At 38.7% G+C, this 24412-nt stretch overlaps 1 protein-coding gene and 1 pseudogene across 3 annotated transcripts in view; both read right to left on the reverse strand.

The window, feature by feature from the left end:
* CFAP91 (cilia and flagella associated protein 91) overlaps nt 1-24412 on the reverse strand; it is a 92772-nt gene that overhangs the window by 17068 nt on the left and 51292 nt on the right. For all 3 annotated transcript variants that reach the window (XM_077776681.1, XM_077776678.1, XM_077776679.1), the window contains exons 10-16: nt 23521-23663; nt 18466-18582; nt 13937-14008; nt 12271-12417; nt 10423-10644; nt 6155-6303; nt 5532-5623 (exon numbers count right to left, since the gene is read on the reverse strand). In XM_077776681.1, coding sequence (XP_077632807.1) covers nt 5532-5623; nt 6155-6303; nt 10423-10644; nt 12271-12417; nt 13937-14008; nt 18466-18582; nt 23521-23663 — 942 coding nt within the window. The remainder of the gene's footprint in view (nt 1-5531; nt 5624-6154; nt 6304-10422; nt 10645-12270; nt 12418-13936; nt 14009-18465; nt 18583-23520; nt 23664-24412) is intronic.
* On the reverse strand, nt 2745-2884 carry LOC144242024 (small nucleolar RNA SNORA70; annotated as a pseudogene).

Here is a 24412-nt window from a genome sequence, read left to right on the forward strand (position 1 = left end):
TTCTACTGTTTTCAGGTTTTGTTTTTTTTCTAGCTCCTTTACATGTTAAGTTAGGCTGAGATTTTTCTTACTTCTTAAGGTATGCCTGTGTTGTGATAATCTTCCTTCTTAGAACAGTATTTGCTGCAACCGAAAGATTTTGGGCCACTGTGTTTTCATTTCCATTTGTCTCTATGTATGTTTTAATTTCTTGTTCAATCCATTCATTGTTCAGTAGCATGTTATTTAACCTCTATCGAGGTGTGTCCTTTCCAAATTTTTTCTTGTGATTGATCTCTAGTTTCATGGCATTGTAGTTGGAATAGATGCATAATATGACTTCAAACTTTTTGAATTTGTTTAATTTTTAAAATTATTTTGTGGCTTAACATGTAATCTATTCTGGAGAATGTACTATGTGCACTTGAATGTGTTCCACTGTTTTAAGATGGAAAGTTCTGAGTATCTCTTAGATCTGTTTGGCTCAATGTATCATTCAAAGCCACTATTTCCTTACTGATTTTGTTTTGATGATCTATCCATTGATGTAAGTGGGGAGTTAAACTACCCTACTATTATTGTATTACTATTGATTACTTCCTTTATGTATGTTAATAGGTTCTTTATGTATTTGAGTGTTCCCATGCTGGGTGCAGAACTATTTACAATTGTTATAACTTCTTGTTGGACTATTCCCTTTATCATTATGTAGTGTCCTTCTTTATATCTAGTTATAGTCTTTGTTTTAAATTTCTTTATTTATTTTTGAGAGACAGAGAGAGCGCGAGAGCAAGCACAAGAGTGGGAGAAGCAGAGAGAGAGGGAGACAGAATCCCAAGCAGGTTCCAGATTCCAGGCTCTGAGCTGTCAGCACAGAGCCCAGTGTGGGGCTTGAATCCATGAATTGTGAGATCATGACCTGAAGCAAAGTTGGATTCTTAACTGACTGAACCACCCACGTGCCTCTGGTCTTTGTTTTAAAGTCTATTTTGTCTGATAGAAATATTACTAATTTGGCTTTCTTTTTACTTCAGCATTTGCATGATGTTTTTTCATATTTTCACTTTCCATCTGCATATATCTTTAGATCTGAAATGAGTTTCTTGTAGACATCATGTAAACGGGCTTTTTAAAAGCTATTTATTTATGTAATCTCTACCCAATGTGGGGCTCAATCTTGTTTCTTTATCCATTCCATCACCCTATCTTTTGATTGGAACATTTAGTCCATTTACATTCAAAGTAATTATTGTAAGTATGTACTTATGTCCATTTGCTACTTGCTTACAGTTCTTCTCTGTTCCTTTTCTTTTTACACTCTTCTCTCATGGTTTGCTGGTTTTCTTTAGTGATGTACTTGGATTCCTTCCTCTTTACTATTTTTTGCATATCTATGACTGGTTTTTTTTTATAGTTTATTTATTTTTGAGACAGAGACATTGCATGAGTGGGGGAGGGTCAGAGAGAGAGAGGGAGACACACAATCCGAAACAGGCTCCAGACTCTGGGCTGTCAGCACAGAGCCCAACACGGGGCTCAAACCCATGAACTGTGAGATCTGACCCGAGCCAAAGTCAGATGCTCAACCGACTGAGCCACCCAGGCATCCTTCTATTACTGGTTTTTGATTTGTTGTTGCCATTAGGTTGGTATATAACATCTATGCATATAGCACTCTACATCAAATTGATGGTTGCTTAAGTTTGAATCCATTCTAAAAGCACTAAATTTTTACTCTTCTTCTCCCTACATTTTAGGTGGAGAAGCACCACCTAGATTTGTGGTGTCATGCTTTATGCCCTTTTATGAATCCTTTAACTGATTTTTATAGATATACTTAATTTTACTGCTTTTGTGCTTACTACTTTTCTTATTCTTGCTTATGGTATTTCCTTTCCATTCAAAGAGCCGGCTTTAACATTTCTTGTAAGGCTGGTTTAGTGGTGATGAATTCCTTTAACTTTTATTTGTCCAGGAAACTCTCTCTCCTATTGTGAATGAAAGCCTTGACGGATAGAGAATTCTTGGTTGCAGGTTTCTTTCATTCAGCACTTTGCTTATATCATGTTTTCCTTCTGGCCCTTCTGCTGAAAAGGCAACTCATATCCCTATTTGGTTTCCCTTATATATAACTATTTTCTTTTGCAGATTTATCACTACTTTTTGCCATTTTAATTACTATGTGCCTTGGTGTTGACCTTCTTGGGTTAATTTTGGGGGGGAGCTCTCTGTGCCTCCCAGATCTGGATTTTTGTTTCCTTCCCCAGATTCAGTAAGCTTTGAGCTATTATTTCTTCAAATAACATTTTCTCCCCTACTTCTCTCCATCTTCTCCTTCTTGGATCTCTATAATGTGAATGTTACTATACTTGATGGTGTGACTGAGTTCCCTTGACCTATTTTCATTTTTTATTACTCTTTTTTCTCTACCCTGTTCAGTTTGATTGCTTTTTATTATTCTGTCTTCCAGGCCAATGATCCATTCTTCTGCTTCCTCTAGTCTACAATTTTTTCCCTCTAGTATACTTTTTCAGTTATTGAGTTCTTCATCTCTGGCTGTTTTTTTTTATATTTTCTCTCTTTGTTGAGGTATTTTCTCCACTCCAGTGTGTATCTTTATGACCATTAATTTATTTTTGACAAGGAGTAGGATTTATTGGTGGGCCTGAATAAGGAGGGGCCAGTGCTGAGGTTCTCATGAGTGCTGAGACCACCACTGTTCCAGGGGCCACAATTTGGGATGTATTTGATGCTATGGCCATCTGAGATGTCTTGAAGGTCCCTTAGGGACCACCCATACTATCAACAGGCTATGTAATCATACACTGCCAAGGAGGCTACTCTTTGCAGCCATTGTACACTAGGCCCCATGGGAAAAAAGCGCAGTATGACCATTACTTTTTAATTGTCTATCAGACATATTGCTTTTCTCCCTTTCCTTTAGCTCACTTGCTGTGATTTTGTTTTGTTCTTTGATTTGGGGTATATTCCTCTGTCCCCTCATTTTGTCTAACTCTCTGTTTCTCTGTGTTAGGAAAGTCAGCTGTATCTCCTGCTCTTGAAAGTAGTGGCCTTATGGAGAAGAGGTCCTGTAGTGCCCTGCAGTGCAATGTTCCATGTTCAACAGAACCTGGTGCTTCAGGGTGTCTCCTATGTGTGTTGCATGTGCCCTACTTTTGTGGCTGAGTCATATTTGCCTCCAGTCCAGTTGTCTGCAAAGATTTTCTGCCTATTGTGGGCAGAGTTTGGTCCCTGTGTTATAATTTGGCTAGTTTGGTGTCGCTTTGGGCTTGATTTGGGTCAGCCCAGATGTCTGCAGGGGCTGCAGGGTGCTCTTTCCAGGTTGACCCTGGAAGGCTTTTGTTGGGTGGGCAAGGCCTGCAGTCAGACCACATCTGCCCACTGCTGGGTCCACAATTGAATTGGTGTGTGTGTAATTATCTTTTCTCTCTGGAGTAGGAGTCAGTTTGGAGTGGTGTTAACCTATTGGGGCTGTTTGTACAATGCCAGGTTTGTGGCACTGCTCTGGATGAACACCTACTGAGTGGAGCAGTTTGGAGAAGGTGGATGCATGGGGAAACACAGGGTGGAGCATGTTGTTAGCAAGCTAAGTGGAGAGTCTGTATGCTGTGCTGGTCCATAATTATAGGTGTCCATTTGTCTAACTTGGGATTGAGGGAGGGAAATAGCACATGTCAGCGCTTTGTTTTTGGAGAAGTCTCCTAAAGATCTTTGCCCCCAGCACATGTTCTGAGATTAGTAAATAAATCTTCCCATTCACTCAAACTGCTGCTTCCAAGCTGTATCTCAATGGGGCTGTTTGTTATGCTGGCTCTTTAAGGGTGGAGACTATTTCCTATTGTTCTGGCTCTCCTTGAGCTAAATCATTGATTTTTAAAGTTCCAGGTGTTGACCCCTACTGATTGTAAAACTTGTGAAGTTAAGCCCCTCTCATTTTCCAAAGGCAAATGTTATGGGGACTCATCTTCCCAGTGTAGGTCCTCTTTCCCTGGGGTACCTGGTGTGGGGTCTGCTCCTCTCCTTTCTCCATATTTGTGGTGTCATGAAGAGTCTCATGGGCCAGTTTAGTTCTTGACCATGTCTCCACCCTTTCTACTATTTTTGATGTGGATATATGTTTAGCTGTGGAGAGTCTGTTCTGCCAGTCTTCAGGTCATTTTCTGAGTTATTTACACTGATGTGGGGGTTATCTAGGTGTATCTGTGAGACAAGGTGAGCTTAGGATCCTCCTACTTGGCCATCTTCCCGGGAAGTTATTTCACTTAAATACATGTCTGGTTGCACCCCTCTCTCTGGTAACCAGGCACCAATAGTCTGAAAGCTCCAGAGGAGTATTCTCATTTTAACACAATTTTTTTTCTCTGCCTCTATTGACTAAAACCATCAATCTTCAAAACATGCCACTTTTGACAAATAGTAAGTGAAGGTATTTATACTTATATACAGTCCTGGAAGAAAAGAAAAGACATCTGTAGCACAGGCAGAACAGCAGAGTAGCTTTAGGATCTTCAAGTATCCCAGTTTTCCAATACCTACCTTGCACGTGTCCCACCTCCAAAAGGATACTACAGTTGGAAAATCCTGCATATTGTCAACATTTACTTTATTTTTAAATTTATTTTGGGGCGCCTGGGTGGCTCAGTCAGTTGAGCGTCCAATTTCGGCTCAGGTCATGATCTCATGGATCGTGGGTTCGAGCCCCATGTCAGGCTCTGTGCTGACAGCTAGCTCAGAGCCTGGAGCCTGTTTCAAATTCTGTGTCTCTCTGACCCTTCCCTGCTCACACTCTCTTTCTCTGAGAAATAAATAAAACATTAAACATTATTATTATTATTTTTTTTTTTTGAGAGTGCATGCACTCAAGTGGGGGAGAGGCAGAGGGAGAGAGAGAATCTTAAGCAGGCTCCACACTCCATGTGGGGCTCTCACCATCATGAGATTATGACCTGAGCTGAAATCAAGAGTCAGCCGCTTGACTGAGCCACCCAGGCACCCCAACTTTTGCTATATGTTTAAAAAAAATAAAATCACAAAATACACCTCTTTTGGGAACTTGGGAAGTTCCTCTTAAAGGAAGGTTTGGCTTTTGATAGTCTGTCACTCTAACGAGAACTGCACCCCATCTATATATAGTAGAGATGGCTGTCTTCTGGAATCAGCATGAAGAAAACTTGACAAGCTCTAAAATAAGAAAACTTAGTAATATTTCTGCTCATTTTAAATCTCAGGGATATTGAAAATAGTTTATATTTTTAAAAAAATCAAAAGGTGAAGCATTTACATTGGCTTACCTTTTTCTTTACATTTTTTTAAAATGTTTATTTTATTGATTTTTGAGAGAGAGAGAGAGAGAACAAGCAGGGAGGGGCAGGGATAGAGGGAAAGAGAGAATCCCAAACAGGCTCCATACTATCAGGTCAGAGCAGAGCAAGATATAGGGCTTAATCTCACAAACTGTAAGATCATGACCTGAGCCAATATCCAGAGTTAGATGCTTAACCAACTGAGCCACCTGGTCACCCTTGGCTTACCTTTTTCTTTGACAAAGTCCTTTTGGACCTCTGGAATCAGGAAACTATAAACCAACTCAGCAACAATCTCCTCTGACTGAAGCTGAGTTCGACTAAAAAATAAAAAAAAAAAATATTTCTTTTGTTGCCTTACGTAAGCTGCTGATTTTATACTTAGTTTTTTCTTGCTTGTGTAAGAAACTCCACTGTTTAAATCCCACCACTGCCTTTTCTTTGATTAAGTACTCTGAACTCTTAAGACTCCTAAAGGGCTTGACTTTGTCCTTCATTTAGCCTGCCTGCCAGGAAAGGAATGTTAGAGAGAGAACTTATATAAGAAGCCAAAAACTTTGGGGTGAAGTAATACTGCACATACTTACTCACATTGCTCTCATGCTCTGTGATAAGTAAGTAATATGGAAGCAATCCAGACTATAGAGAAAAACTAAAAATTGTATTTCTAGTGCTCCTGCTATACAAAGGTACAGGCATATTGACTTCTGAAGAGTTATGTAGCTAAAACAATGGACACTGAAACAAAAGTTATATACTTGTTTCTCCTTGCCTATAAAATCATAAGCTCTTGAAAAATATATATGAGCAAATAGGTGGTCCATTCTGCCACCTGTTCTCTCAGTACAAACCGGCTCTCCATTTCATAAGCAATGTCATTGATTTCCACAGCCATCTTCTCAATTTCTGCCCTGGCTTGTTCCTCTGCAGTATTCTCTTCGGTATTCAGTATTATGTCTTCCAGATAAGAAGTTACTGTACTTTGGTGAACTTTAACCACCTGCAGAAACCAAAAGTAAGCCCATTACTGAGAACAGGAATAGTATTGTAAATAAGATTCAAAAACTGCACAAACATTGGTTGACTTTTTTTTTTTTTTTAAGCACATCTATTTTGTTCGTTAAGTCAACAGTCCCCTCATTGATCCTTTTTTTTTTTTTTTAAACTGTCTGGTCAGTCTCTTTCTAGTCCACCTACCTGCCCATTCTTGGCAGCCCCTATCCATCTAGCCCATTTTAGAATGATGGGTCTTACTCAGGGTGGGCAGTACAAACTGCAGAAAGATCACTGGCTCCAATCAATAACTTTGTTTTGGATCCTGGCCTTGTTCTTACCAGCAGTGTGACTTAATCAAACTACCTGACTGTGGCAGAGACTGAGAGGATTTCCCAATGTCCTTTTCTCTCCTTCGTCTTACACAACAGAGCCCCTGAGCCAAGAAGTATCTAGAATAAAGACTATATTTTCTAGTTCCCATAGTTCTGGTTGAGGCAGTACATGAAGGATTTTTAAAGGGAATTTGTTTTCTTTTTTCATTTCTCATTTCATGGGGATGTAATGCTGGAGAACCAGAAATCATCTTAAACTACCATGAAGGCCATGCCTTAAGGAAGAAAAGCAGAAAGCTACAAGGATCCTGTGGCTCTGATGAATTTTTGAACTATCATACGTTGGATTGCTGCTGCTTTAAGCTTTCCTGAAATTGGGAAATAGAACACACATTTAGAGAAGTGCATAGTGACAGATGTACAGTGTAATGAATTACAGTAAATCCAGTACCCATGTAGCTACTGCGAGAATTCTAGAAGGTTGCTATAGGTTCTTCCTAACCACAGCCCCTTTCCACTCATGATTTTATGGTAAACACTCCCATTTCTTTATTGTTTTGCTCCTTAAGTATGAAACTGTAAACAGTACAGTTCAGTTTTGCCTGTTTTGTCAGTAGATGTGCAGGAAGTATCATAAGCATCAAGTGCACCATACTTAGTTTTATATGCATTCTGGCTCAACAAATTTTGAGCTTCTTGGGGGAAGGGTGCCTTTCTATTTCATGTCTGAATATTTCTTTACACCTCAGATAATGCTTTGGGACTCAGTAACAACTCAGTCAAGTTTTTCTTGATTGGCAGTGCAGTAGGACTCTGAGTATGTAATGTTTAGTGTACATCTACTGGTAAAACACCATCCATAACCTTGAATCCCTAGACCTACCCTATGGATGAGACCCAATGACCAGTTTAATATGGTATCAACAAAGCAGCCCACCAACCAAAATATATTTGCTGACTGTCTATGTGCAGAGATCTCTGCTGGTGCTATGGAAGAGGCAAAGGGATATACTGTATGGCTGCTCTCACCAAACTCACAGTCTTTTCAGTAAGCAAGCTGTACCTGTATGGAGCAATGACACAGATGAGTCTTATAACAGTTCAGAGGTGGGAGGTTTAATGTGGCCCACCTCTAGCAGTATATGTACTTGTGTGTTTACAAATACCTTTATAAACGTGTCAGTTTCTGGACCCATTTGTGCTTGTATGTGCTTGAATGAATAAGGAAACATATAGGTGGCTGTACGTGTGTTTACATGTGTTTCTCCTATATACCCTGCATTATGCTTGTGAATGTCTTTGAATATGTGCAGGCACAGGTGTCTGTGTTTAAATATGAGTCTAGAACTTTCTGTATCTTCATTTCTCAATGTGTTCTTTTTCTCGAAATTTACTTAATGTATACACTTCAGTGTTTTGGTATATTTATGTGCAAGCATATTTATCTTTAAAAGGGTCATATGAAGGCAGATTAGAAATTTAAGTGATGGATGGTATTTGAATCTGAGGTCCACAAAGTGGTATGCTGTTTACATAAATGGTCCTTAAATCAGGATGGAAGGGTCATCTTAACCCTTTCTTGCCCTTCCTAGAAATGGCTGACATTTCCTGGGGTCATTCCCACTTAGAAGGTACCTTCCTAGAAGATTTTACCTCCTTCTTCCTTTCTGTGTTTTTGAGCACAGTGGTTCCTGTGTCCCTTTCCTTTTTATTCTCACCCCCAGGTTGATTCCTCTCATCTCAGCTGGTTTCTCCTTAGAAATTATTAGCCAAACTTACTATCCCTACCTAATATCACTAAGTCTCAAAAAGCAACTCTTTTTGAAGCAAAATATGTTAAGACGGTAGGAAGCTAGAATATGGATTATAAGCTCATACACATTATAGATGATCTGCCCCTCCAGTTAAAAAGTTGAACTTCATGTAACTCAAAATTTGAACTGTATAAAGGGAGAGCAATCTGTTTGGTTTAAAAAAAAAAACCAACCTTGAAATCCATACATAAAATACTATTCACAAATCAATCCCAATTTCATGAGAATTGGGTAAATCCTGAAAATCTTAGATCAAATAAGATCTCAAATGAATGCATATTTTTTTTAACTTAGGAGCTCAAAATTATGCATACATACATTTCAGACAGCCCTCCTGGACAAGAAATTTTTTATGTTCCACATTGGCTTTCTCTCTTTCCCATGTGGCCCACATCTTGTCCAAGAGAAACTCTCACACAGCCTTTGCCTTGACTATTCTGGGTGTGCTGGCCACACATACAGCCTCATCTATGTCCACCTACAAAGCAGCTGGTTAGCCCAGCTCCCCTCCTCTCCATTCCTAGGAGGGGCAGACATTCTAACTGGAAGAATACTTATAAAGCTCTCCAGTGACTACAGGAAAAGAAACCAACCTCTGGGTGTATGCTGGGAGGGGGACAGTCACAGCACAGTCCCTTTTAAAGAAATCTTCCTCATCATCCCCTCCAATTTTAACACTTGAGGCTTTATATACATTTATATATAATGTGTACACACACACACACACACACACACACACGTATATGGTTTTTTTCTTTTTTAAGAGAGAAGGAGGACATGGGTGGGGAAGGAAAGAGAGTCTCAAATAGGCCCCATGCTCAGTGCAGAGCCCAAAGTGGGACTCTATCCCATGACCTAAGCTAAGCTAAAATCAAGAGTGAGATCCTCAATCAACTTTATATCTTGAATTTATATCTTGCTCATTACATGTTGGTCAGAATTCTAATTTACCAACCTGGTACTCTAGTTGATGTCTTTTTTTTTTCTTTATTTGTTTTGAGAAAGAGAAGGAAAGAGGGAATCCCAGGCAAGCTCCCTGCTATCTGCGTGGAGCCTCACAAAGGGCTCAATCTCACGAACCATGAGATTATGACCTGAGTCAAAATCAAGAGTTGGAGGCTCAACCAACTGAGCCACCCAGGTGTCCCTCTTGTTTGTATCTCTAGCTAAAACCTCTCTTCTAAATTTCATCTTGTCTATCTACCTGCTGAAATGACACCTCCACTAGAATGTCTCAAACCTAATATAAATCAAATTCCTGTTTCTACCCCTGCCCCGAAACTAATTCCACTCAAAAACAGTACCATCATCTTCCCAGTTACTATATCCAGATACCGTACATCTTCCTTGACTTCTTGTTTCTCATTGGCCTCAACTTCTTTAATAGCCTCCTTCCTGATCCCCTGTTCCCACTCTGTCTTCCCTCCAACCTGTTCTCCACACACCAAGCAGAGTAACCTGTTTAAAATGCATCATTGGGCCCCATCTGTTTCCTTCATGAAGCTTACTATATTTTCTAATTCTACACATATCTGCATATTATCTAGTATTTAAATTTTTTTAAATGTTTTATTTATTTCTGAGAGAGAGACAGAGTTAGAGAGAGAGAGGCAGCATGAGCAGGGGAGGGTCAGAGAGAGAGGGAGACACAGAATCTGAAACAGGCTCCAGGCTCTGAGCTAGCTGTCAGCATAGAGCCCGAAGCAGGGCTCAGAACCCACAGTGTGAGACCATGACCTGAGCCAAAGTCAGATGCTTAACCCAATGAGCCACGCAGGCGCCCCTCTAGTATTTAAGCCCCAGGAGAAAAGGGACCACGTCTGGTTTCCCACTGTGCCTAGCATATCGTAGGAACTCAATACCTATTTGTATAGAACACGACGAAAAACAAAGGGCATTTCACATCACAAGTTTCATTTGGTTTGACTCGGCTCCTTACACACAAACAGCTTCCAGACATCCAGCTGCCCCACTTGCCTCCTTAAATATCTGGTCCTCCTCCCGCAGGCGCCTTTGCTCCACTTGGCGCCGACCACTCTCCTCAGCTTCTCGCATCCTCCGCTGCCGCTCGGCCAGCATGGCGAAAGCATGGATCCTCCTCTCCTCCTGTAGTCTCACCAGCTCTTTGGACAGGAAGTCAAACATGTCTGCCAGCACTCTTCCTTCCAGTCCAGCCAAATGGTTTTCAACCAGTGACACCTGAAAAATAATAATACATCTTAAGGAGACAGGTTCTACTAAGCATGATGATTTGTAAGGAGGGTTGCTGGATTACCCAGAACTCTTGACAGTCACCTCACTTTCAGAATGCTCTCAGTGTATAAACACCTGGCCGGCCCCATCCCAAGTGTTCTTACTACGAAAACAGGATACAAACTGAGATGTGAGAAAGTGGATTGTGCAGTCAGTCACTGACAGATTACAGTCCTCAGATTATGAGGAGGACTTAGCAAAACACTTCTATTAGTATCCACACAAACTGGGTGTTTCTTTCTTTCATTTTTATCCAGAAGGTAAAGTTATTCTATCTTCCCAGACATGAAGGGAAATGCCAAGGTTTTTACTGAAAAAAATTGATGGATTTCAAAAAAAGAGAGTCCCCTAGAAATTCACCCGGATACCTTTTAATTTTTTAATGCTTCATCCTTTGACACAAGTTTGGGGAATTTTAAGATCCTGAATACATGAAAGTAGAAAACTGTGGCCCTTTTTATTCTTTTAAATAACTTCAAAGTCATTAAGAACTATCTTTGAAACAGCATAGGAAAAAGCCTACAGGGCATTTTTCCATCCAGTTCCTGGGTCTTCCAGGACACGCTGCTCCCATCTGAACAGAAGTGCACCCCGTCTCTATCACCTGCAGGACCCTCAGACCTCCAGATTCAGAGACTCTAGTGTCCGTATTCTCTTCTTTCTCTGGCTCCTCTGTTGGGTCTCAAAGCCTATGGGTTTCTTCATCCCTCTGCTAAACTGAGGCCATCCACAAGCCTGATGCCATGTAAAAGGAATAATGTGCTCATTTCCAAGCTGCTAACCATTTGTGCCCAATTCCACATGACACAAGCATTCACATCCATTACTGAGGGTGGGCCATATTAACTTCAGTATACGCTTATTTTCATATAGCACTATACTGTGCAAATTGATTCTTTTTCATACTGATTTACAGATAAGTGAGAGAGATAGTAAAAGTATGTCTACTCTGTAGTCAGCAACATTAATAACTGTATATATAGACAAATGCCAGAAGAAAATAGGAAAAACATTTACAGTTGCTGGGGTAGAGCTGCAATAACCAGCTATTGTCAGGTGGCACTGATGACAGTCACAGAATACCATGAGATATTAACATTTAATATGGAGTTTAACCAGCATGAACTATGTACAGCTCATACATAGACTCATACAATAGTCATACAACTATGTACAAGACTCATAAATAAGTGCTGATATTTTAAAAATAAATCTCATGTCTGTCTTTTTGTATTGCATTTATTATTTTTCATTCTGCCAAGCTCCCAATGAAATTTGGTATAGTCACCAAATATTTAAGAAAATTGGAAGGCAAAAACCTTTTTAAAATGGGTTTTTCCTCTTTCTCTCTCTTTTTTTTTTTTTCAAATATAAGACCATGCTCAGCTCAGTGAGGACGCACCCCATTCCAGTTCTGCAGCACCATTGTTCCAAAGTGCTGACTGTGATAGAGTGATGGAATTGGGCAGAATGTTTCTTTTTTTGTCATTTCATTTACTACTTCATTATAAAGCCGCTTGTGCAATTATACAAATCCAGGAGAAAACATAACAGGAAAAAAAAGGAGAGAACCTTGTGCTCATGCAAGTTCCTCTGTCGCTGTAAGGCCAGGGTCACTTGCTTCTCAGCTTTCTTCAGCAGCCGGTCATCCTCTTGTAGTGCATGGCTGGTGCGCAGCTCCTGGATCAGCTCCAGTCGCTTTTCCTTGCCTTCAAACATCTGTATTGAATCAAATCAAAAAGACCCTTGTAATTAGCATCCCTTGTGTGGGGCACCAGGGCTCATGCTTGGACTGGTGAGGCACTTGTGAACCGTGGTTTTGGTTCTGCATTCTGGGACCACAGGGCAGGGGTGTTCCACAGAGCTGGAGGGCATCTCCCTTTTCTACACTTCCAGCTGCTCAAGTAGAGAAAGAGATTAGTTAGCAGTTGTTTACTCAGTTTCTTAAAATGCCTCTCGAAGACCAGCAGTTACTACAGAGTCATATTAAGAAACTAGAACCAGAGCGCCTGGGTGGCTCAGTTGGTTATTTCGGCTCAGCTCATGATCTCAACAGTTGTGAGATTGAGCCCTGAGTCAGGCCCTGCACTGGGCGTGGAGCCTACTTGGGATTCTCTCTCCCTCTGCCCCTCCCCAACTTAAGTACGTGCACGTGCGCGCGCGCGCGCACACACACACACACACTCTCTCTCTCTCTCTCTCTCTCTCAAATAAAAAATTAAGAAAAAAGAAACTAGAACCTTCCCCTCATTTTCTGTGCTCCTTCCCTAAAAAGCCTGAGGCCATGTTTTCTTTTCCCAGAGATCCATGCCTGGTTTGTAATATGCAGTCAGCTGTGAATTTTTTCCTAGGGAAATATTCAAGGAGAGTAAAGAATAAAGCTGAACACAGGATGCTCACCCAGCTTCCTGGACTTACTAATTATAACTGAGTCTCTATGAGTTATAGCTGTGTGAGGAGAAAAAAATTTTTTGCTGTTGCTTTATATTAGTTCACTTTAAAAGTGAAGTGTGCTTGCACAAATAATTTTACAGTCAGGGAAGAACAGAGTTCAATTTGCTAGGAGTTAACATAATCTCAAACTCAAATCACTTACCTATAAAATGGGGCAATTGATAGAAAAAAAAAGAGGTGATATAAGTAAAGCAAAGAATATATAATGTAAGCTTATTGTATGAGTTCAAAACTATAGTTATTATTACTTTGCTATTTATTATTCTGGTCTTGCTAGCTATATACAAACTCAATTATATTATGACTTTGTGTAAAATTAGGGAGTCCACTTGGTCTGTGATCCCTTAATAGTAAAAATTCAGGGGCACTGCTGACTTAGTTGGAAGAACATGAAATTCTTGATCTGGGGTCATGAGTTCAAGCTCCATGTTGGGTGTAGAGATTACTTAAATAAATAAATAAATAAATAAATAAATAGTTTTTAAAAGTGAAAACTTAGGTAGGAAAATTGCTGGATTTAGCAGTCCTAAGGAGGATATTCATTTCACCTTGCCCTGGTTACAACTGTGACCAACAGCAGGCAGGTTCTTTATCTCCTTGACACTGTGCCAGCACTTGGACAAACTGAAACAGTAGAAGGGAATGGGTAGGTAACTCAAGAATACAGAGTTCCATAGGAAGGCAGGTGCCCGAGGGAATTCACCCTGAGGAACCGAGCACATATGCATTCTATAAATCCATTCTCAAAGGAGAAGCACAGGACCAGTGGTCGAACCCTACAAACCGTGTTCTGAATGACTCTTCCCCGGAGTAACTTTTGAAGGTAGATCACAGCCATCTCTATATCTTCTTCTTCCTAAAAGAACAAAGTGAGAACCATGCCACTTGAGAAGAGCAGCAGTCAGCATCAAATATTTTTTTGAAGACACAGATCAAGCAAAAGAGACTGCGCTATATGCCAGAGACTTAAAGACAAATAAATGAGGTCTATGCTCTCATTGAACATACAGTATTTTAAATGCTACCGTATTGTTTAAATTTATTCTTTATAATCATAAGACATTATTACAAATCATATCAAAAGTAAAAAATTCATGCTATCCCTACAAATTAAGCCATTTTCATTTTTCTATATTCCTTTCCAGCAAAATCTTTCTTGGAACAACAAGTAATGCTTATAACATCCCTTTTCCAATAGTGTTTTCATGCTTGATCAAGAGTAGACAAGAAATAAAGCTAGTCTGTGTCAGAGTCTAGAGTAAGGTGTTTCTCACAACAATTTAGATAAGCTGGTAAAATCTGAATGGACAAGATTAGCCATCTACAAAAATCACCTTAAATAACTGTGTGTCAAAAGCAGAAAGCAGAGTCTGTAAATCTAATTAAGGTGCCTTTGAATGCAAAAGAAAGCAACAGAAATGAACAGCATTCACACATGTGAGAGACAATGTGTTAACCACAGGGAGTGACTGGCACAAAGTCTAGCAAAGGGCATGTCCAGTTGCTCCACAGTCACTCCATCAGAGGTCCTAATGAGATCTCCTATCAACTCCCCACCAACAACCTTCTCAGTACAATGTGGCTTCTTGTGAGAAGCGGCCTATGCCGGGATGATGAGCTGACTTGCTAAGAGGAATGTCCTCATCTACCAGGCAATTATCCTTTGGTCAAGCATGATGTTTGGACTGTGGTATCTCTAGCAGTTTCTTGGGTGGGGGGTGGGGGCTGTCTAGTCTGAGTCAGTCCTAAATCCTGACACTGGTACCTCGCCCAAACAGAGTTTGGAGGTCTATCAAGGTGAGGTATGATCCTGGTCAGGGTGACCTTTTTGAGCCAGTCCTACCTCAGAAGCCAACCTGTCCTCATGACATCCCTGGTGCTTCACTCTTCTCTGACACCAGCTGTCATCAGCCACCTCACCATGTGAGCAAAATGGTTATAGTAACTGATTATCACTCAATCTTCTTTTTTTATTTGACATACATGAGGATTACCTTCTGATGCCTATTTTGCTTAGGAAGATTCTGTTGTGCTTATTCGTGTATGTTTGATGTTTGAAGCATAAGAATACATGCCATATAAGATCTTCAGAAGGTAACGCTATTAAATTAGGTTGGACAGGAGGCAAGATGGCTGAGAAGTAGGGAGCTACATACATTTCACTCGCCCACATCTCTCAAACGGAGAAGGCCTGAAGCCATAGGAACCCTTACAGAATCTAGGAGTTTGGGAGGAAAAGGAGACAGAGTCCACTGAAAAAACAACCTTATAGTGGCTACCTCAAGAATCAAGCCAAAGTATACATGGTGGAGAGTCCCAATACCACTACAAGTAGGGAAATAAAATAACGAAAGTCTCAACAAGAGAGACCAAGAGACACCATTCAAAGAACACTTTCTGAACAGACTGGCCCTGGACAGTCAAAGACCCTCTTTAATACAGCAGTACTCGCAGGTGTAGAGTGCATAACAAGCTTTTAAAACTAACAAGAGACAGAAAGGTAGCCAAAATGACGAAACGGAAGAACTCTCCTCCAAGAAATTCCAGAAGAAGTGACAGCTAAAGAACTGCTCAAAACAGATATAAGCAACATAACTGAACAAGAATTTAGAACAATACTCATAAAATTAATCACTAGGCTTGAAAAAGGCATGAAAGACATCAGAGAAACTAACGCTACAAAGACTATGGAGCTTAAGAATTGTTGTGATGAATTAAAAAATGCTATAAATGAGATGGATAATAAAATGGAGGCGTCCAATGCACGGATTGAAGAAGCAGAGAGAATAGGTGAATTAAAAGACACAATTATAGAAAAAGAGGAAGCTAAGAAAAAGAGAGATAAACTACTCCAGAAACACAAAAGGAGAATTCGAGAGCTGAGTGACACAATCAAACAGAACAATATCTGTATCATAGGAATTCCAGAAGAGGAAGAAAGAGGGAAAGGCATTGAAGGAGTCCTTGAACAAATTAGAGCCGAGAACTTCCCCAATCTGGGGGAAGGAAACAGACATTGAAATCCAAGACACACAGAGGATATCCCTCAGATGTAACTTGAATCGATCTTCTGCACAACATATCATAGTGAAACTGTCAAAATGTAAGGACAAAGAGAGATCCTGAAAGCAGCTAGAGAGAAAAGGGCCTAATATACGAAGGGAAATCTATCAGAGTGGTGACAGACCTATCTACTGAAACTTGTAAGGCCTGAAAGGAATGGCAGGAAATCTTCAATGTGATGAACAGAAAAAATATGCAGCCAAGTATCCTCTATCCAGTAAGCCTGTCATTCAGAATAGAAGGAGAGGAAAAAGTCTTTCCAAATAAACAAAAATTGAAAGAATTCATCACCACTAAACCAGCCCTACAAGAAATCCTGAGGGGGACTCTATGAGGGTAATGTTGCAAGAAACACAAGATACCAGAGACACCACCACAACCATGAATCCTACAAAGGACACAATGACTCTAAACCCATAGTTTTCAATAAGAACACTGAATGTAAATGGACTAAATGCTTCAATCAAAAGACGTAGGGTAGCAGAATGGATACTAACACAAGATCCATCTATTTGCTGTCTACAAAAAAATTCATTTTAGACCTGAGGACACCTTCAGATTGAAAGTGAGGGGACGGAGAAATATATATCATGCTACTGGAAGTCAAAAGAAAGCTGGAGTAGCTATACTTATATCAGACAAACTGGGCTTTAGAGATGGCAACAAGGGATAAAGAAGGGCATTATATAATAATTACAGGGTCTATCCATCAGGAAGAGCTAACAATTATAAATATCTACACACTGAATATGGGAGCACTCAAATACATAAAACAATCAGAAACAGAAACAATCTTATGGATAAGAATGTGCTAATAGCAGGGGACTTTAATACTCCACAGCAATGGATAGATCAACGAGACAGAAAATCACTAAAGAAACAATGGACCTGAATGACACACTGGACCAGACAAATTTGACTGCTATATTTAGAACTCTACACACTGAGGCCATGGAATTCACTTTCTTCTCAAGTGCACATGGCACATATTCCAAGATAGATCACATAGTGGGACATAAAGCAGCCCTCAACAAATATAAAAAATTGAGATCATACCATGCACACTTTCAGATCACAATGCTATGAAACTTGAAATCAACCACAGGAAGAAGTCTGGAAAACCTCCAAAAGCATGGAGGTTAAAGAACACCCTACAAAAGAACGAATGGGCCAATCAGGCCATTAAAGAAGAAATTAAAAAATACATGGAAACAAATGAAAACGAAAATACAACAATTCAAACTGTAGGGGATGCGGCAAAGGTGTCCTAAGAGGAAAGTACACTGCACTCCAGGCCTATTTCAAGAAATTAGAAAAAGCACAAGTACAAAATCTAACAGTGCACCTAAAGGAACTAGAGGGAGAGCAACAAGAGCACCCCAAACCCAGTAGGAGAAGAGAAATAATAAAAATCAGGGCAGAAATAAACAATATAGAACCCAAAAAAACAGTTGAACAGATCAATGAAACTAACTGTTGGTTTTTTTGAAAAAATAAACAAAATTGACAAACCTTTCTAGCCAGGCTTCTCAAAAAGAAAAGAGAGAGTACCCAAATAGACAAANAAAAGAACGAATGGGCCAATCAGGCCATTAAAGAAGAAATTAAAAAATACATGGAAACAAATGAAAACGAAAATACAACAATTCAAACTGTAGGGGATGCGGCAAAGGTGTCCTAAGAGGAAAGTACACTGCACTCCAGGCCTATTTCAAGAAATTAGAAAAAGCACAAGNTCAATTGCCAAAACATGGAAAGAGCCTAAGTGTCCATCAACTGACCAAGATGATGTGGTTTATCTATACAATGGAATACAACATGGCAATGAGAAAGAATGAAATCTGGCCATTTATAGCAACATGGATGGACTTTGAGGGTGTTATGCTGAGTGAAATAAGGCAGAGAAGGACAGATACCATATATTTGCACGTATAGATGGATTAGGAGGAACTTAAGGTAGGACCATGGGGGAGAAGAATGGGACAAATAGTTGGGGAGAGGGAGGCAGGCAAACCATGAGAGACTCTTGAATCCTGAGAACAAACTGAGGGCTGATGGGAGTTGGGGAGGGGGAAGGGGGTTAATGGGCATGGAGGAGGGCACTTGTGATGAGCACTGGGTGTTATATGGAAACCAACTTGACAATAAACTAAGAAAGAAAAATAAAAAATTAGGTTTGTTTTTAACTCAAAGTATCTAAGACAAACAGCAAAACTGAATTTAGCATTTCAAATCAAGTTTCATACTTACATTGGAACTCATTTCCAAAGTTGGAGTTGGAAGTCGAGGTTCAGGTAGTGACCTTCTTTGAAGAAAGCGCAGAAGTTTCTTTGGTTCAATAACTTTATTCTTCTTATCCAATATTGCCTGGAATAATAACACCAACTAGTGTCATTCCTTACTTTTCTATTTTCTTCCACCACCAGATCTAGGTCACAGTTCTGAAGATCAATCAGAAATTACCTCATCTATGGCTATGCTCTGACAGTTTGAAAAAGTCCAAACCCAGTTGCTTCTGTGACCTAAGGGATAGTATGATATTCCTAAAGATAACTAACCACCAGATAAACATGGCACGTATTCTAGGTTTATTCATTTTAATCAAAGATTTGAGGGATTAAAATTTTTTTTAGATTTTAAAAGGTTCTGTCATATATATGCAAACAAAACCCTCAACTCCTATTCTTTCACAAGAGCCTATAATCTGTTTAGAATAAGTGCCTGTGCAATAGAAAATCTCCCTGGGCCATAAATGATGGAAATATTTGATGTTTTGTTGCTATGGGGGAACTGAGGAGCATTCAAGGGCAACTGTCCCAAAATGGGGTGCTTTCCTTTGGCAGTGAAGGCCTGCACATCATGATTTTTGAAAATTAACTTGTTTCCTTATGAAAGAGGGTATGTGTGTTCTGATTTCAACATACATTTTTATTTGTTTTACTTTTGATCATCAATGGGCTCATCAATAGACTCTACATAGCTAAAAAAAAAACAAAAAAAAACAAGAATCCAGGAACTTGAAGATAGGTCAATAAAAACTTCTCAAACTAAAATGCAAAAGAGAAACAAACAAATACATAGAACAAATCATACAAGAACTGTGAGACAATATCAAAAGGAGTAATGTATGTAACTGGAATGCCAGATGGAGAAGAAAAAGAGAATACAGAATAAATATTTGAAATCATAATGGCTGGAAACTACCCTAAATTAATGACCAACACCAACCTACAGATCCAGAAGCTTAAAAAATGCCATGCAAGACATATACCTAAACACACACACAACACCACAGGCATATAATATTTGAATTAGAGAAAACCAAAGACAAAGAGAGAATCTGAAAGAAGCCAGAGGGAAAACACACCTTAGCTACTATGGAACAAAGATAAAAATTATAGTGGAATTCTAGTCAGAAACCATCCATGTAAGAAGAGAATGGAGTGAAATTTTTGAAGTGTTGGAAAAAAAACCCCACCAACATAGAATTCTAGTAAAATTCAGTAAATTCATTAAAATCATTATTCAAAAGTGAAAAGATCATAGGGGCGCTTGGGTGGTTCAGTCGGTTGAGTGTCTGACTTCAGCTCAGGTCATGATTTCATGGTTAGTGGGTTCGAGCCCCACGTCGGGCTCTGTGCTGACAGTCAGCTCAGAGCTTGGAGCCTGCTTCAGATTCTGTGTCTCCCTCTCTCTCTGACCCTCCCCTGCTTATGCTGTCTCTCTCTCTCAGAAATAAATAAAACATAAAAAAAACCCAAAACTGAAAAGATCACAATTTTATACTTAACTGTTTCAAAGGATACTATCAAGAAACTAAAAAGACATCCCACAGAATAGGAGGAAAATCTGCAAATCATTTATCTAATAAGGGTAGGCCCAGAATATACCCGGAACTCCTACAACTCAACAACAGACATTAAAAGTAATGTCTATAATAAACAATAAAAAGACAACCCAATTAAAAAATGAGGAAAGAATCTGAAAAGACATTTCTCCAAAAAAAGGTCTACAAATGAAAGGCACACGAAAGATGCTAAAACTGAAGCCACAGTGAGATACCACATCACACACACTAGAATGGCCATAATAAAAAAGATGGGCAGTAACACGTGATGGTAAAGATATGGAGAACTGAGAATCCTTATACATTCCTGGTGAGAATGTAAAACAGTGCAACCACTTTTGAAAGAGTCTGGCAGTTCCTCAAAAAGTAAAACATAGTTACTATGTAATCCAGGAACTCCATTCCTAGGTCTAGAGACAGGAGAATCGAAAAACCTATGTCCACACAAAAATGCATACACAAATCTGCATAGCAGCATTATTTATAATAGAGAAAAAGAAGAAACAACTCAAATTTCTCTCAACTGATGAGCAGATAAACAAATTGTGACACATCCGCACAGTGGTGGTACTGAGACCTACAACAACATGGATGAACCTTGAAAACATATGCTAAGTTAAAGAAGCCAGACACAAAAGGCCATACATTGTATGATTTCATTTATATGAAATGTTCAGAATAGGCAAATCCATAAAAAGAAAGATTAGTGGTTGCCACAGGCTATAGGGAAGAGGGTAATTGGGAGTGACTGCTAATGGGTATGAGGTTTCTTTTGGGATAATGAGAATGTTCTGGAATTAGATAATGGTTATGGTTGAACAGTCTTTTGAACATACTAAAAACAACTGAATTGTGTATTTTAAAAGGGTAAATTTTATGGTATGTGAATTATATCTAAAAAAATCATGAAAGAGAAATAAAGACTTCCTGAGACAGACAAAAACTGAAGGATTTCATTGCCAGGAGACCTGCCCTGCAATAAATGGTAAAACAAGTTCTCCAGGCAGGAGATAAATGGCATTGGTCAGAAACTTGCATTTCTATAAAGAAAGAAACAGTGGCACAGAAAGAATAAATGAAGTTAAATTATGTTTTCTTATTTTTAATTGATCCAAAATATAACTGTTGAAGCAATGATAGTAAAAATATAGTGGGTGATTACAACCTATGGATCAGTGGCATGAATGACAGCAATGCCACAGGGACAGCAGGAAGATGCTGGGAATAATCTGCTATAAGGGACCTGCACTACAGGGAAAGTGATAGTATGACTTGAGGGTGGACTTAGAATATTTTACATGTACACTCATATACTAGTTCACAAGACAAGCCTCACGAAATTTCAAAGAATAGGGATTCCTGACCATAGAGCAAATGAGTTAGAAGTTACTTCAAAAATGGGTTAAAATTCCTGCATATTTGGAAATTTAAAAACTTAAATATTCACAGGTGCAAAAACCATAATGGATGTTTAAAAAACTTAGAAACTAATAATGATAAACACTCCATATCAAAACTAATGAAATACACCAAAATCAGTGTTTTGAAGGACATGTTTAGCCTTAAATACTTTATAAAATTGATGAGTGCCTGAAAATTAACGAGCTACATGTCTACTTTAAGTTAGGAAAAGAACTACAAAGCAAAAAGAATGAAGAGAGAAAGACATAATATGAATGGGAGTTAATGTGACTGAAAAAATATCTATAGTAAAGAAAATCAACAAATTCAGAGGTTCTTTCCTTGGAAAAACAATACCAAGAAAATTAATAAGCCTCCAGTAAAACTGAATAAGGAAAAGGAGTTAAAGCACAAATAAGTAATATTGTGACTTAAGCAGGCATGATTATAGATAAAACAAACACCAAGATTATAAAATAATACTATCAATGTATGCTAAAAAATTTGAAGTTAGGTGAAACGGACCTTGTAAAGAAATTGTAATTTACCAAAACAATGCAGAAAGATCTGCAAATAGTATGGAAATGAAGGAGTGGTGAAAGTTTTCCCATGAAGGTAACATCTCAGATAATATTCTACCAAACTGAAGAAACATAACATCATAAGCTTAAACTCTTTTCAAAAGTAGAAATAAAGGAATACTCTACGGTCATTTCAGAAGACCTGTATAACTCTGACACCAATGCCATACAGAATCAAAATAAGAAAGAAAAATAAGGCCATTTCACTCATGAATATACAATCAAAATTCTGAAAAATATACTAGTAAATCAAATCCAACAATGTATTAAAAATAAGATAAAACACCTTGACCAAGTTAGGTTCATCCCAGTATGTAAGGATAAATTAACGTTTGTTAAAAAAAACAAAACAACAACTATAAATGTTCCTTATTATAATAATTCTAAAAAGAAAAATATATAATTACCTCAATAGATATGGCTGAAACATGTGATAAAATACAACATGAACACATGATTAAAAGCTTCAGTAAATTAGGAACAGAAGAGAACTTCCATACCCTAATACAGAGTATCTACGAAAACATCTTACAGAAAGTGAAAGAATAATGAATGCAGAGTTCAAATGGGTAAATGGAAACAAGGGGATGAGGTGGGAAAAACCACATATATACACATGAGTTACTGTCAAGGTCCTAATTTTTATAGTGAGTATGGGCTCCCATGGATTCTTATTCTATTACCAAAACCAAGTGACCAAACAAACATGCATGGACCAGTGGGGAGATTATGGTGGACCAGCGAGTCTCAAAGTGTAGTTCCCAGAGATCAGCATTACCTGGAAACTTGTAACAAATATAAATACTCCAGCCCCACTTCTGACCTACTCAATCAGAAACTTTGGGGCTGGGCCCAGAAACATGTGCTTTAACAAGCTTTTTGGGGGATTCTGATACGTGCTAAAGACTGAGCAGCACTATCATAAACCACAAATTCTGTGGTTTGTGTATACCTACAGTTCAATTAACAAAAGGGAAACACAGCTCATGGCTGCTATGTTCTTGTGTCATGGGAACAACCATTGCACCTTCTCATTTAGTTGAGCTTTAAACTAGATCAGAGAGGCCTTGAATGTGACTTACTGATGCCCTGGTAACAAACCTAAAAGGGAGAAAATGAGACCTATTATACTATTAAAATCAGCAGTAATTCCTAACACCAGAAACTTGCTACACTTCAATGTAGTCTCATATTTTATTATGGAGATCTAAAGTCAGAACCACTTTTAGGAAATAACATGACTTCTACAAATGGGGAGAATAGCTTCCAAGAGATTTTCCTACAGTTTGAAATGAAGAAAAGAAGCATATTTGTTCAGCATAGCACAAGCAACATCTAGAAGAGAAAAATCTAGGGAGGAAAAAAAATGTAGAGTTATGTGTCAAAAACTACTGAACACTGCTATTCTGGAGGTATAATATTTCACTGCAAAAGTCCTACTAGAAGCATCTTGTCTATGAATAAGGATTATTATACCTTATGAACCTCTGCCAACTCATGGTCCATTCTTGCTGCCCTCTTGAGAAAACCAGCTTTCGTGGTAGTGACTTTTGGCTTTGGAGGTCTGATTCGGGGTTGTGTCACAAAATCTGGGAGACATGACTCAAGTTCAACTAATCCTACAGGAAGCAAGTACATGTTTTTAGTATTTGGTGATTAAACTTAGCGTTTTGAAAGTATATTTTTAGTTTTGGGAGCTATTTGCCAAGTTGTTTCATTTAGAATATGGATAAGGTATAGCCCACATAATAGCAGTGACCCCAAAATGTAAAGCAACTTTCTGCATTATTAACTCATGTTCTCAGTGACTTAAGACTGTAAAATGAGAAATTCATTCTAATAAAATATTTCCCTACAAAAATGTAATAAATTCTACAATAATAATCAAGAGAAAATTAATGATCATATGATACATGGGACTATCACTGTAAAGTAGATGTACACAAATTTATCTCATTCTGCTCTGGAGATGATCAACTAGAGCCGCAAGTTCAAGAGTGTGACCATCAACTCATGATCTTGGCCATATATATGATGCTTCAACTTGTCAACTAAAATTTAAATAATCTAAATAAGCCTGTCTTGGACTTTACAAGAGGTGTAGCTCTATGAATTCATCCCCTGGTTATTCATTTCCTTACCCACTAGTTGTCTAGCACTTCCTAAAGGGCTGATTTCATGATTTATTTCTTCTTTGCTTTGGAAACCTGATATAAAAGCTTTTTCAATTTCATTTTTGTGTAACTTTATTAGTGACACTGAACATGTTTAAATGTTTAGTAGCTAAGCACTGATATACTGTTATAAAGTATATCCAGTTATTTGGGTCTTTGCAGTTTTTATTGGTTTGTATGAACTCAATAATATT

Source organism: Crocuta crocuta, unplaced genomic scaffold (assembly GCF_008692635.1).
Source record: "Crocuta crocuta isolate KB4526 unplaced genomic scaffold, BGI_CrCroc_1.0 scaffold87, whole genome shotgun sequence".
Lineage (NCBI taxonomy): Eukaryota > Metazoa > Chordata > Mammalia > Carnivora > Hyaenidae > Crocuta > Crocuta crocuta.